Source organism: Gadus chalcogrammus, chromosome 20, assembly GCF_026213295.1.
Source record: "Gadus chalcogrammus isolate NIFS_2021 chromosome 20, NIFS_Gcha_1.0, whole genome shotgun sequence".
NCBI classification, from domain to species: domain Eukaryota; kingdom Metazoa; phylum Chordata; class Actinopteri; order Gadiformes; family Gadidae; genus Gadus; species Gadus chalcogrammus.
In genome coordinates this window covers 19,278,966-19,293,552 of record NC_079431.1, presented here as the reverse complement: position 1 = coordinate 19,293,552, position 14,587 = coordinate 19,278,966, and the positions used below count along the sequence as shown (strand labels likewise).

General features: G+C 41.3%; 1 protein-coding gene across 1 annotated transcript; it reads right to left on the bottom strand.

The window, feature by feature from the left end:
• Nucleotides 1–2,423: 2,423 nt before the first annotated feature.
• Nucleotides 2,424–6,810, bottom strand: LOC130373870 (ileal sodium/bile acid cotransporter-like). Its single transcript, XM_056580518.1, has 6 exons — nucleotides 6,280–6,810; nucleotides 5,201–5,319; nucleotides 4,786–4,874; nucleotides 4,017–4,192; nucleotides 3,546–3,703; nucleotides 2,424–3,255 (listed from the first exon to the last, which is right to left on the bottom strand). The coding sequence occupies exons 1-6, from the start codon at nucleotides 6,654–6,656 to the stop codon at nucleotides 3,059–3,061; spliced, it is 1,116 nt and encodes a 371-aa protein (XP_056436493.1). The 5' UTR covers nucleotides 6,657–6,810; the 3' UTR covers nucleotides 2,424–3,058.
• Nucleotides 6,811–14,587: the final 7,777 nt, after the last annotated feature.

Below are 14,587 nucleotides of genomic sequence, written 5' to 3'. Positions count from 1 at the left end.
TAAATCCTCAGGGAGTTTATTCCAGCTATTTGTTGCATAGTAACTAAATCATCCTTTCCCATGTTTCGTGTTTACTCTGGGGATAATTAACAGATTGGTCTCAGAAGATCTTAGTGTTCTAGAAGGCTTATGTAGTGGAAGCATTTCAGTTAAATATTTTGGGCCTAAACCATGTAGGGATTTATAGGTTAGCAACATGATTTTAAAATCAATTCTCTGACCTACAGGAAGCCAATGTAACGATTTAAGAATTGGTGTAATATGTTCAAATTTTTTGGTCTTTGTTAAAACTCTGGCAGCAGCATTCTGAACAAGCTGAAGCTTCCTTAGAGTTTGTTTTGGGAGACCTGTAAGGAGACCATTGCAGTAGTCAAGCTTACTAGTGATAAGGGCATGTACAAGTTTTTGTAAGTCTTCGGTGGACATGAGCCCTCTAAGTCTTGCTACATTTTTAAGGTGATAATATGCAGATTTTGTAACTGATTTGATGTGACTTTCGAAATGTAAATCAGAATCCATGATAGCCCCTAGATTTCTGGCTTTGATTGAGGTTTTCAGGGACAGAGAGTGAAGGTGTTTGGTTACTTTAAGCCTTTCCGTTTTAGCACCAAATACAATTATCTCTGTTTTATCCTCATTTAGCTGAAGGAAATTTCGGCACATCCAGTCTTTCACTTGCTCAATGCACTGGCACAGCAGATCTATGGGCCGATAGTCATTTGGTGATAGCGATACATAGATTTGCGTGTCATCAGCATAGCAATGATGGTCAATATTGTTATTTTGCATGATTTGCCCTAGTGGGAGCATGTAGATGTTGAATAAAGAGGGTCCTAAGATCGAACCTTGTGGGACTCCACACATCACGTTGGTTGATTCTGATACAAAGGAAATGGAAACAAAGTAGTTCCTATTTTGTAGGTAGGATCTGAACCAATTTAAGACTGTGCCTGAAAGCCCCACCCAGTTTTCTAACCTGTCCAAAAGTATTGTATGGTCTACAGTATTGAATGCAGCACTGAGGCCTAGTAGCATTAGTATTTAGGTTTTGCCAGAGTCTGTGTTAAGACGGATGTCGTTTACAACTTTAATGAGGGCGGTCTCAGTGCTGTGCAGGGGTCGAAATCCTGATTGTAAGGTGTCATAACAACCAGTTGATGCCAGGAAGTGATTAAGTTGCTGGAGGACAACTTTCTCAATGATTTTACTTATGAAGGGTAGATTTTATATTGGTCTGTAGTTGTTAATAATAGAGGTATCTAGGCTCCGCTTTTTTAAAAGGGGTTTAATAACTGCAGTTTTCAGGGCTTTTGGAAAGTTGCCTGACTGGAGAGAGTTGTTAACTATCTGCAATATGTCTATTGCTAGGGAGTCAAAAACATTCTTAAAGCAGTGGTAGGTAAAGAATCAAGGCAACAGGTTTAGTTGTGTTACAGTTTCCACAAGAGTTTTAGAGTCTATAACATTAAAGCATGCCATCCCTGCCACGTTACTTTTGCCTGAACAGGGTGGTAGTCCACATTTTTGTTTGAAGTGGAGATATTGATGGCGTGTCTGATGCCTTCAATTTTATCAGTATAAAAAGCTGCAAACTCATTGCATTTTTGCGTGGAATGGAGATCAGATGGAATTTGTGTTGGGGGGTTGGTCAGTCTGTCAACAGTTGCAAATAGGGTTTTTGCATTATTAGTATTGGTTTTAATGATATTGGAGAAAAATGTTTCTCTAGCACTTTTTAAGTCTAAATTGTAGGCACGGAGGCTCTCTTTGTAGATATCATGGTGAATATGAAGTTTTGTTTTACGCCAGATGCGTTCAACCTTCCTGCATTCTTTTTTCTGTGCTGTCACAGAAGCAGCTTTTCTCCAGGGTGCCTTTTGCTTTCCAGAAATCGTTTTAACCTTATAAGGTGCAATGACATCCATGACTTTCAAAAATTTCAAATTAAAGTTTTCTACAAGATCATCAGCAGAACATGGGTTGAGAGGTGGTAGTAAGGAGATGGCCTTTCTAAAAAGTACATAAGATTCTTCATTGATATACCGTTTTTTGACAGTATTTGATTTTGTCTGTATGTCGGGGATAAAAGATATATTAAAGAAAACACAAAAGTGGTCAGACAAGGAAGGATCAGTCACAGAGAGATCAGAAACATTGAGGCCCTTTGTGATAACCAGGTCTAGAGTGTGCCCCTTACAATGAGTAGTCTCTTTCACATGTTGAGACAGTTCAAATGTGTCCAAAATGGTAAAAAGTATTTTTGCACACTTGTCATTCAAATCATCAGTATGAAAAGGATATGTGGGTTAAACTGACGTTTGTTAATGCACAACTTGCTTATTTGTGACGGTATATTGGCTAATGAGCTGCTCAAATGTTTCACAGAGTTAGGCCAAGGAATTGTTTGCCAATATTGAATAAAGACATTACTTAATGTTCATGGTTTATTGACAACAATACATGTATCGTTTATGGAACTCGTTACATTTTTACAACTTGTAATATAAAAACAAACAAGGGCTATCTTAGGTTTGGAAAAAAATCAAGAAAATGCTAAATAAGTAAAATAAAAGGCTGTTCACTCTTTTTTGTCATCAGTGCCCGATATAATTGAATAATAAATTAGTGAATTGATATATAACGATAGTACTATAAATAATAGATGCATTGGATAATCTCTATTGAAAAAAATAGAAGCATTTGCATATGTTCAGCAAATCCTCAGTGTCATTCTCCCTCCATGTTATGATATGTTTCAACAATTTCCATATGAGGTACTCTGGTAGCGTGGTATACAAAAAGTTGCCCATTTTAGATTAAACTAACTGACCTTCTTCCTTTCTTATTTTGTAACACAGAATACACCTACACACCCACTGTAATTAGAAACTATCAAATTGATTGCGTTCATTACTACTGCAGTATGCCCATGAGGCCAGGAGAGTGCAGTATTTTTTTATGTTTTTAGTTCAGTCTACTGTTGAGTGTTTGCATGTTTACAGCTGTAGAAAGAGGTTTTAGTCCTTTGGAAAGGTTTGGGGGGGATGGGGGAGTTGTCTCACAAGTCAGTCATCGTGTATACAGCCGTTGCTGCTTCATTCGATTTGTCATTCGCATCATGCTCAAATCCGCCATTATTCATAGAGTATTCTTGTTTTTCTTCTGTATTCTTAGACTCTCCATCTTCCCACGACGCTGGAGCTTCGCCATCCTTATCAGACCCTCGGCCAATCATCCTCTTGTATCCCTGATAGCCTGTTTTGGGGGGAAGCATATGATCAATATTTGAAATAAATACCTGTTGGATTGTTGGACTAACATTTACCTAGATGAATACTAGCTTGTAAATTGTCCTTTATGGACAACCAGCTAGCCCTTAAGGAGCATGACAGCAAAAGTACAATAAATAAAAAAATATGCCATCAAAATAGGAATTTTTTTTAAATAACCTACCAAAATACATTTCGAGATGAACCTGATTAATTAGTCAAATCAATAAGACTGGATTTTTTATTGAGGGCAATGAAATAATGTTTTACTCTCACCTCCTACGAACATCACTGCGACCACGAGCTGGAATATGCTATAGATGAGTGGGAAGGCGAACATGACTTCAAGTTCCTCGGGTGCGAACGACAGCTGGACGATGGTGCTGCACAGCTGGGCGTTCTGGAAGCCTGTCTCCAGGGCGATGGTTCGACATCTAAAACATGAGGGGCGCCAAGAGGCAAAGACTAAATACGATGCACATTTGTTGTTCTGTTAATTAGTGCCCTGCCCTTGGGTCGCTGAGCAAGGCATTAAACCCCTCACTAGGGTTAGGGTTAGGTTGATCTGCAGGTGGCCTTGTACACACCAACCCCCCCCCCCCCCCCCCCCCACACACACACACACACACACACACACACACACACATAGCAACCCATAGCAAAGATAAAAGTATATTTTACTAAACAGTACTTTAGGGAAGGTCTTGGCCCCTAGTCAATTCAACCGGGAAGCGATGACCGCCGTACCTGAACCAGGGCTGACCAACAAATCGGGCCATGGCGAAGCCCATGCCACAGCCGATGAAAGGGTAGATGGTCCCGATGATCCAAAGCGAGGGGGATATGGTCCAGGACGACTGGTAAAGAACGCCCCCCACCACGGCGATGATGATGATAAGAATGAAGCCCAAGATGGATCCCACCTGGACAGAAGAACCACAATCACAACCGTCACATTTGGCCACTCACCAACATTTCAAAGATTTAGCCCGAAGATGGATAGAAAACGCATTACTCAAATGTTTATTTAAGATAATAGCAGCAATCTGAAAAAAATAACTGTAATTTTTAGCAGCAATATAGTTCACAAAACCTAACTCACACAAGCCCCTGCAAACAGTGTCATATATTAATGAAATCCATTAAATTCTTATAACAATAGTGGAATATGTTGCTCAATTGCTAATGATTCAGGGTTCAATGTGAACATGAGAGTTTGAAATGGGAAACTCTTAAACGGGACATATTATACCACCAGGTGTTAGTATGATTAGCCTTACAAGCCAAAACGGCTTGTAAGGCTAATCACACTCTGGGTTTATGAGAACTGCAGTACAAGCATACGGCCAGCAGAAGGCAATATATGTATGTATTTTTACAGTTCAGTATTTGAATGTTTGAACAGGGTCAGATATTGAATAACACCATTTAATTGATATGTTTAATGACAGTTGAATGGGTATTTCAATATTGTACAATGGGTCAAAATTCAACATAAATAGGAAAGTATGGTCACCTTGAGGATCTTTTTGGCCAGCACAGGTTTTTTGTGCTTGAGGTACATGCCCAGAGTCACAGGGATGAGCAGAGCCACCAGGGTGATACCTGAAAGATGGCAGAGAACAGTCAGAGACCCATATAAGGTCCTCTGATAAACCCCCTAAGCACTCCAAAAGGCAAAAGTTAACAACAATAAATTAATATTAAAACATTTTAATAACAGTAAAGTTAAGTTATTTGAGCAAAAGGATTTGGATCACACACTCGCCATTATTTAATTCATAATTTGATAAAGAATGTAACGAACACAAAGCATCGGTTTTGATGCTTATGGTAACATTTGACTTTATTGGTGTCACAGTAATTGAACGAGAGGAGCTGGACCAGGGAGAATGACAGTCCAGTCAGAACGGTGGCGTCTGCATGCTTACCGATGCTGTCGTAGGGGATCTGGATGCTGTCTGAGGAAGTCCACACTGACGTGTAGATGAGGAGGCAGAGGGGCATCATACCCATTGCCAAGATGGAGGAGCAGGCCGTCATGCTTATACTGGAATAGGATTTATATAGTCAGAAATGAAGCAACCACTGGGAACATTGGGCAACGGGCAGTCAGTGAGCCAACCAGTGCCAGTAACAAATGCTTGTAAAAGTTGTTACGCGCATTTGATCAGGGAATGATGCTATTTCTGCATTATATTACAGCACTGAGGTAAATAAGTATTTGTCCTTTGGTTAATTTCTAAATAAACCGACCAACCATGCATCCAAACAACCGTTAAACCAATCATACAAACACCCCAACAAAACAACATCAACCAACCAACCAACCAACCAACCAATCATTAACCACCCTCCCACCCACAAACCCAACCCACCATGATCCATCCCTCCAACAAACAGCCCAGCAACCAACCCACCCACATATCCAATCAACCAACCAACCAACCAACCACGCACCACTCCAACCAACCAACCATCCAATCATTAACCACGCAGCAAACCAACCAACCACGCCGGCTCCAACCAAACAACCTTCTAATTGTAACCATGCAACAAACCAACCAACCAACCAACCAACCAACCACACCACTTCAACCAACCAACCATCCAATCAATAACCACGCAACAAACCAACCAACCAATCACGCAATACTCCAACCAACCAACCAACCAACCAATCATTAACCACGCAACAAACAAACCAACCAACCAACCACGCACCACTCCAACCAACCAACCATCCAATCATTAACCACGTAACAAACCAACCAACCAACCAACCACACAACACTCCTACCAACCAACCATCCGATCATTAACCACGCAACAAACCAACCAACCAACCAACCAACCAACCAACCAACCAACCAACCATCCAATCATTAACCACGCAACAAACCAACCAACCACCTACCCACCCATCCAGGCAACCAACCAAACAACCAACCATCAACCAACCAACCAACCACCCACCCAAACAGCCAACACTCCAATGTGGATATCTCACCTGAGGTCCATGTCTCCATCCAGCCAGTAGCAGATGATATTGGAATTGGCGCCACCGGGGCAGCAGCCCATGATGATGATGGCTATGGCCTGCACAGGCAAAACGTTGAATGCAAAGGATAGGGCGAAGGCAGTGAAGGGCATGATGCCAAACTGGCAGAGGAAGCCAATGAAGATGCCCCAGGGCCTCCTGATGTGTCCCCACAGCTTGGTAGAGTCCACCGTGCAGCCCATGGAAAACATCACCATGGCCAGCATGATCGTGAGCACCACGCTAAGCACAAGGCTCAGGATGTCATTGAAGTTACTGGGGGGAACAAGACAGTCTGTGCCCGAACATCTTGTGGCATTTCGCAGGCACTCGACAGCGGCGGCCATCCTAAAAAAGTGGTTTGATGGTAAAAAGTAGCGGGTCCTTAAAACAGCTCGTAGGTTTCTTTGTTTCAAGTTAGTTCTTATCTCCCTGAAGCCGAAGCACCACAAGAGACAATGAGGAAAGAACCCTCTCTCTGTGGGTATTTAACGACTTTCCCACAACCGCTTCCAATTGACAGAAGAAGCGAGAAAAATCAAAAATTAACCATAACCTGCTAGTTTTTATGGGGTCAGTCCAACAGGGTCATTCATTAAAAGAGCAGCATTGACGTTTCAACTTTGTTCTGATAAAGGACATTGCACCATATTCTTACTTTATTGTTTATTTTATGTGCTCTTAAAAAACCTTTTTTATTGGACTCATCCCTTCCAATCCAGGTATCGCCATCATCACCGTCATGTGGTTGGGAGGTGTTCTGGAGAACGAGTGCACCGAGTGCACCGCCCCATTCACCATAAACAGGGTATCTGCAGGTTTCAGCAAGTCAAATTTAAGACTTTTTAAGACCTTTTTAATACCACCTTGAATGAAATTTAAGACCTTAAACACGCAATGGTGGGGGGGATCCCGCTGTATTACAACCCAAGCATAGCATGTGTGTCACTCAATGAGACTCATTCAAGTTTACTTTCTGTCTGTTCATTGAACATAAAGTGATAGTCCAGGGCTCCAGACTAACTTTTTCCTTGGGTGCACTGGTGCGCCTACATTTTTAATTTGGGTGCACCAGCACGTATTTATGGTATTAAATTGCCTTCAGTAAGACCTGGGGGGTATACCACGAACCTCGTTGAACATACCCAGGCTTTCTTGGGAAAACCTGGCTCGACAGAGCCGCAACTCTCAATCACAGTTAAATGGTACCACGACGCTCACTTTAGATTCAATTAGTTGAACCAGGTTTTCCGCTTTAGGTTCAATGCGCGTTCACATAAAAGGGGCGTTTCTCGCGTCATTTGACTCACCCTTATGCAAAATAAATCGCGCAAGAGCGGTGTATTTCATCCAAGGCGAGCAATGTATTATTATGAACTCCTACGAGGAATTCAAAGTTCAAATCACAGCCAAAGGGAACACGGTTGCCCATAATATGGCTAGGGTGGCGTGCTTGTTGGCCTTGTTGACGCTGCAGATTCGCTCGTTTCGGATGAAAGGCGCTGGTCCGAAGCGAGTTATATACGCCGTTTTGTCCCTTCCAGCAGTAAAGGTGCTCGCGATTTGAGAGTCAGGGAACATCAAACCGAAGAGATCTCCTATCCCCTCATTTGAGTTGTAGGACTGGTGCTTGACCACTGTGTTTAGAATCCACAACACCTCCGCTTTCAGTGTTGGTGTCGCACCAAATGCTACCCTCAGGTCAGTGCTAGCAGCGCGGACCGTCTGCGGCGCCACCGCCGCAGCAGAGATGCAAAACGTAGAAATGGCTGGGGTCTGTGTGTGGCTCCTGGCAGAGGTTTTATGTTTTTGGCTCTGCATATGGCTGACGACAGCCTTAATCCCCATGGTGCCGAGCTTGAATGTAGGCTACTTTTGCACGGAATGCATCTGGCCTGTTCTGGGTTGGCAACGGACGCTAGCCAACCTCGGAAACGGACGTCTTCCAGCCAACTGACGTTGAACTTGCATTTACCCATTGTTGCAGACTAGCTAGCAAGCGCGCAGAGATCCGTTTATATATGCAGCTAGCAAGAAAGTAGCCCCTCGTACATCTCCTTCCCGAAAAGTCCCGCGAGAAAATAAATAAATAAAATAACCCTGCCCCGACAAATTTAAGACCTCCGAGTTATAAATTTAAGACCAGCATATGACATTTGACGAATTTAAGACTTTTTAAGGCCTTAAATTTAGAAAAATGAATTTAAGACTTTTTAAGACTTTTAAGACCTCCGCGGACACCCTGATAAAGCAGGGAGAAACAAATGATGAACAAAATATTTATACTTTGGACTGGTCCCAAATTATAAATATAAAGCAAATAAGTAGTGAGTTTTGCCTTGTGCCTTTTTATGCTTTATGATAGGGTGAGATAGACAGGAAGGTACAGGAGAGAGGGGAGGACATACAGCAAAGGACCACTGGCAAGAATCAAACCCGGGTCTTCTGCGATCAGGACCGCTCTACTCGGTGAACCACCGGGTCTCCCAAGTAGATGTCTATGATACAGATGTATATTTTATGATTGATTATTAATTCAGTATTGTCAGCTTTCCATAAAGCTTACAGTGAACATGATGAGACATTGGAAGAGATAGTAGAAAATGTAATCTAGTTTTTATTTGCAAACACTTATTTTGGAGAAAGTTGGGTTTAGACATATTGCTTAGGGATGCCGTGATGACATTAGGGTTGAGAGGCAGAATTATAATTGGGAGTTATCAGTCTAAACTCCATGCAAGCCGGTTCTGACACGCCTATCATGAATGTCTGGCCTTTTGCATACTCAATTAATGTGACAATGACAATGAAATGAATGCCCTTGTTCCCCTCACAGTAATAATATGGACAGGTTGTAGAAAAGAGAGTTGTTTCCGAACATTGAAGTGCAGAGTCCTACAGATAGTATGTATAGATGAATCTCCGCAGCCAACCCATTGCCATAGCCTTATGCATGCCAACCTTTCTTTGTTAACATCAGGCCTAACTACAGCGTCCCTGATTGTAACGCTTATCTTTCCAAAATTCCATTTCAATACTGCTATGAAGCTCATTAAAATACCAGGAAACAAAGCACAGCATTGCTTACATGTTTAGACATTTAACATACCCCAAACCTGAACATGCGGTGCAGGTCTGATGTTAGTTGTGTCCAGGAAAAGACATGAATGCATGTGTCATTATCCCACATTTATCAATAGCTTGGAGTTAACACATATAAAGATCCTCCATCTCCAGACAAGGAATATAGGCTCTAGAGGTGGAGTCTTTCTAGAAATAGGACACTGAAAAAGAAAGGGGGCTCAACATCTTTAGCAGACCTGGCACAGATTGTCCAAATGCAAACACTAGGGCTTTTAAACTTTGTTCATGTTGAAAGTAAATATAAAGTAGTCAACACAAAAATAAAGCTGCAGTATTTACAGTTTTCATTTATTCAACAAATCCAACATGTTTACAAAATAGCTTAAATGTAAATCCTGTATACTGCATCTTTAGATTTTTTAACAATGATCCTCATCATAGTGTAAGCAAGAGATGAGTATGAGTGAGACTAGAGAAAAATATAGAATGAGAGACATCAGTGAGTGTGAGAGATACAAAATACAGGCAAGAGAGAGAGCGTTCATGACATACTTAATTAATATTATTATGAACAAAAACATCAAAAAATGCGTGTTTATACAATATCTTAGTTCACATGGTTTCACAAATGATGTTTGGCTTGGCCCTCGGCGGTGTTGGACAGTTCAACCTTCCCCGCGACGTGAGCGATGAAGCACCTTAACAGGTAGATCCCCGAGAAGTGGTGGAACTGAGGGAAGGACAAGAAAGAACTATGTAACCTTTGATTTGTATAAAATGCCTTAAAATATATGTTAATTACTTCCTTGCAAGATGGGTATTTTTTTTGCTGCATGGATCATTTTTGTTGATTTTAAAAAGATCTTATGATGACCATCTTATGATGACCATTGTGTGTGCGTGTGCATATGCGTGTGCTGAAGAAGGAGTGATTCGTTGAGCATGTCGGCCATCTTATCCCTGACAATCCACACAAAGAAAGCTAAACAATGGATTCTGCTGTGCAATAAGTGCATGTGTATTCGTGATTATGAATGTACACGCAATCCAACCCTACCCTCCCTCATCGTTATCTTATCTGATAGAAGATAGTAATCTAACGTTAATGGTTCAATTAAACATTGTCCTTGCTCATCACATAAGGAAACTCTGTCAAGATACTGTTACTCACTATCAAAGTGGAGAAAAAGAAAAAAACAATTAACCAAAGTCTAGGTTTAGCCTTTGGACTGCATCCGTCATTATCTTTTAAAACATTTTGAACGGTTTATTTGTGAGAAGTCGTTTAAGTACAGTCCATTTCCTTTCAGTTAACAAGACACTGTTACAACTGACACGTCCAAGAACATTCAGTACATAATGAACTGTAATAAAATAATTATGGAATATAGTTTGTAAATGAATTATCTCTTAAAATGTGGAAATAGTTTCCAAATTGTCAATCCAAGATTTGCATCATATTAAACAACATTGTACTACTGAGCATTTCCAGGTTTGTGGTATGGATAGCACCTGGCCCATCTATTGCAAACTAGTAGCTCAATGCCTAACAAATAGTGTAAGATTCCCTGAGGTAACTTGGGTGTACCCGTATATCAAAGCATTGTATCCCTATCAAATGTTCCATATGCTGATATGCAATCTTACTAATGCAACTCTCTCAATCAAGTCTAAATGTTGTTCACGCATTTGCGTGTAATAAGGGTGTGTGAAAAAATGATTCATGAAGTAGTCTGGATTCTTTATCTTCTATGATTCTCAATTCATTCATTTTCTTAAGCTTGCCTTTGTGTGTTGGAATTATTTGAATCATATGACATACGTTCAAAAATACATCATCTTATACACACTCTACTATACTGTTTGTAGAAGAAATGCGCTACACACCGTGTCCAAGAATTATTAATTCTCTCTCGGACACGACATCAAAATACGACGCTCATTAGAAGGAGCTCCCCACATCATCACAATGATGTTGTACTGCAAGCGTCTTAGAAGCTTAACCCTCTCTCAGATGCAGCCATCAACATCAACCGCTGCACAAATGCACACTCCTCTGGGACCTCCGAGGGGTCCCTCGGTTGTGACGTTGAAGAGTATACTAAAAGGCATTTTGACATAATTAAAAGAACGAACTGAGCAGAGGAGAAGGTTCACAAACTGTTGGCCAGAGACATGGCAGAAACATACAATTTTACTTCTGCATTCTCTAAATGAGGGTCTTATTTAAGTAACAGTGTGAAACGGCAAAGAATATTATGTTGACGATCATATTACTAAGGTTAAATATAAAATAAAAATAGTTTTCGGTTCACTGGTGGAGTGATGTTGGCGCCACTTGACCAGTGAATATGGCTCCGTCATTTTATTTTTTGTAATTATTTAGCCTAATACTGCCACCTAGAGGAATATTACAATAGGTCATGGTGTAATGTAAAGCCTATTTACCTTAAACTCATTTATTCTTTTTCTGACATTTCAGGAACCTTTTCAGACCTGTTCACATCTGTGCTCAAACATACTCAAATGCCACATCTACTCTGTGATGCAATACATAAGATTTCCCATGTCATTGTAAATACAATGAATCATTGCTAATTGGAAGCTAACCAAATCAGCCACATTTCTATGACCAGTAATTAGGCCTGTTTTATCACCACCATGGCATAATAAATAGCATACATTTATGTTAATTTGCAGAATATCATGTACATTTACTAATTTAGCAGACATATTTCATTTTCCAAAGTGACCTTCAGTCGAAGCTTACAACGTAGAATTTGAGCTTGGAAAAATTGGAGTAATGCGGGAGTAGTGTCCAAATTCAACCACATACAACAGTAATAGTAGCTTCTTTTTATGTGTATTTTATATAGGTATAAAAAAGCAACAGTATACTAAGCAAACTAAATTGCATGAATAAAAAGAGTAATGTAGAGGGATTGTTTTATTGCTCTAAGGTTACAGCCGTAGAGTACATTTGACCTTGGGCAGTCATGTGTTCCCTCCAAGGCCAGGGTGTGTTCCTTTGGTTTATTGCACAACCCTCTGACCGGTAAGCTGACACCCAGACACGCGACGTAATGTGGTGTTGAAATGACTCAACATCAAAAAATGAATAGAAAAGAAGAGTGACCAATGAATAAAGTTCCTATTGTAACAAATGAACTCATTTACTACAGATAATAATGCAAATAATTTCAGAGAATCGTTTTTTTGGCCCAAATTAGCATAGAGCTGATTATCCTGGGATAAGAACAGTTTGTAATATTAATTCAAAAGGTATATGTAGAGTTGGACGGCAGCCAACAGCTTGAACAGTGTTTGAATCAATATTGGTTAGCCAATAAAAACCGGTAGCTGTGCGATAAGGGAGGCAAACTTTGTGTGTGCAACGGCCGCGTGGGAGTGCGCTGCCTCACCTGACCAGAATGGGCTGGGGGAAGCAGCTGGAGGTGCGGTCCCTCACAACATCCTGGAGACTCAACAGGTTGGTCAGCAGGGCTCCGTGGCCACACTTATCGATCTTGGTGACCACTATCTGGGGTACAAACACAATGGCTTCACTGGTCACGTCTGCTCAACCCTTGCAGTAAATTAGCAGATACAGCATATTTTTCTTTTTCACAAAGCACCTGACCTGCTGTGAGTTTCATATGCACACATCAGCAGGTAGGAGTTAGGCGTCTTGCTCAAGGATTCCAACAGGTCGACTGCAGACATTGGTGTTTGACCAAGAACCTTTTGGCTTAGAGTCAAAACACTGAACCCACTCCCTCCCCCAATTGTGGCATTTGACTTTGATTGGCAACAGCACCATGGCTACCTGTCTAGCCCAGCGTTTTTTTTCTGGAAGCTGAGCAGGGTCCCACCCTCCGTTGGGAGACCATGATGCTGGTAGAGGTGTTGTTGGGCCAGTAGGGGTTGCTCAACCCTCTGGCCTACGTAATATACCCAATGCCCCAGGATGGAGACAGGGAATTTTCCTTTAAAAAGAGAACCCTATTTTGGGGGATTTAACCCCCAGAACACTGGGATGAGTGGTCATATCCCCTCCCCCCCCCCCACACGTTCAGCCAAACACAAACAATGTGAAGTGCTTTGGGGCTTCAAAGGCATTATAGAAATGCAATTACGTAATTACTATTGAACAAAATATTTATTTCTCTCAAAAGGTGAGATTCACAACATCATACTAAAGCCAGTCATATGTGTATTGTGGAACATAAATCATGCCACCTTTTGGGTATATAACTACCGTAATCTAAAGGCCAAACTTTATGTATATATTTCAATTATTTGGTGGAACAAAATAAATGAAACAAAGTATTTGATTTACTGATCAGTCATTTTTGCAATCAAACCTTATCCAAGTGACTTGCAGGGAACTGTCTGTCTTTCTTTCTTTTTAGAGAAGGGTTAAGGCCAATTTCCACCAGAACCGGCACGGAAGCGCCACGGAAGTAAAGCGGTCGCCAAAAATAATAGAAACCACTGTAGGCTATTCCACTGGATACGGTCGCGGCACAGCAACGTCCCCAAACCGGGACTTCGTTTACGATTCGTGCCTCTTCTATTTTTGTAAGTTGCTGGTTCGCAGCCGTGTCTCAGAACACTTCTACAGCCAATCAGTGTGCATTTGCTCATGAATATCCGTGAGCTCACATCGACCCCTATTCACAGGGCATTGTAATATTATACAGTCTATCTTTGGTATCAATAGCTAATCAGTGGCAAAGAAGAAATTAAAGTCTGCGTCGATGCCTCTTCTATTCTCTAATCGCCAGTCCAGTGTCGCAAGCTGACCGCGACGTTGCCATGACATCTAGAAATCATACTGTATTTAATGGGTTATGATATTGATGCAAGGGTTGATTATAACTGGTGAACAATATTGTATGAGTCATTCCAATCATAATTATTTTTATAATTCATATAGGCCTATTATAATTATGCACGCCTTGAGGCATCAGCCAGCAGGTGTCCGTACCGCTTCCAGTGGGGACTGCAGTACGGAACACAGCCGCTTCGCTGCCGTGCCGCTGCCGTGCCGCTGCCGTGCCGCTTTTGATGGAAATTGGCCCTTAGACATCAGCTCAGGGATGCCAGGTGCGGACATAGGGGTTAAAACCCAGAGCGTTCATTTCTTTACGTAACACTAGACTATCTTGCACCCAATTTCGCAAAGATGGAA

Coding starts and splice junctions, on each gene's coding strand:
- LOC130373870 (XM_056580518.1), bottom strand. CDS start 6,656: ATGGCCGCCGCTGTCGAGTGCCTGCGAAATGCCACAAGATGTTCGGGC. Junction 5,320..6,279: donor GATGGAGACATGGACCTCAG/GTGAGATATCCA, acceptor ATCCTATTCCAG/TATAAGCATGACGGCCTGCT. Junction 4,193..4,785: donor TGGCCAAAAAGATCCTCAAG/GTGACCATACTT, acceptor TCTTCTGTCCAG/GTGGGATCCATCTTGGGCTT.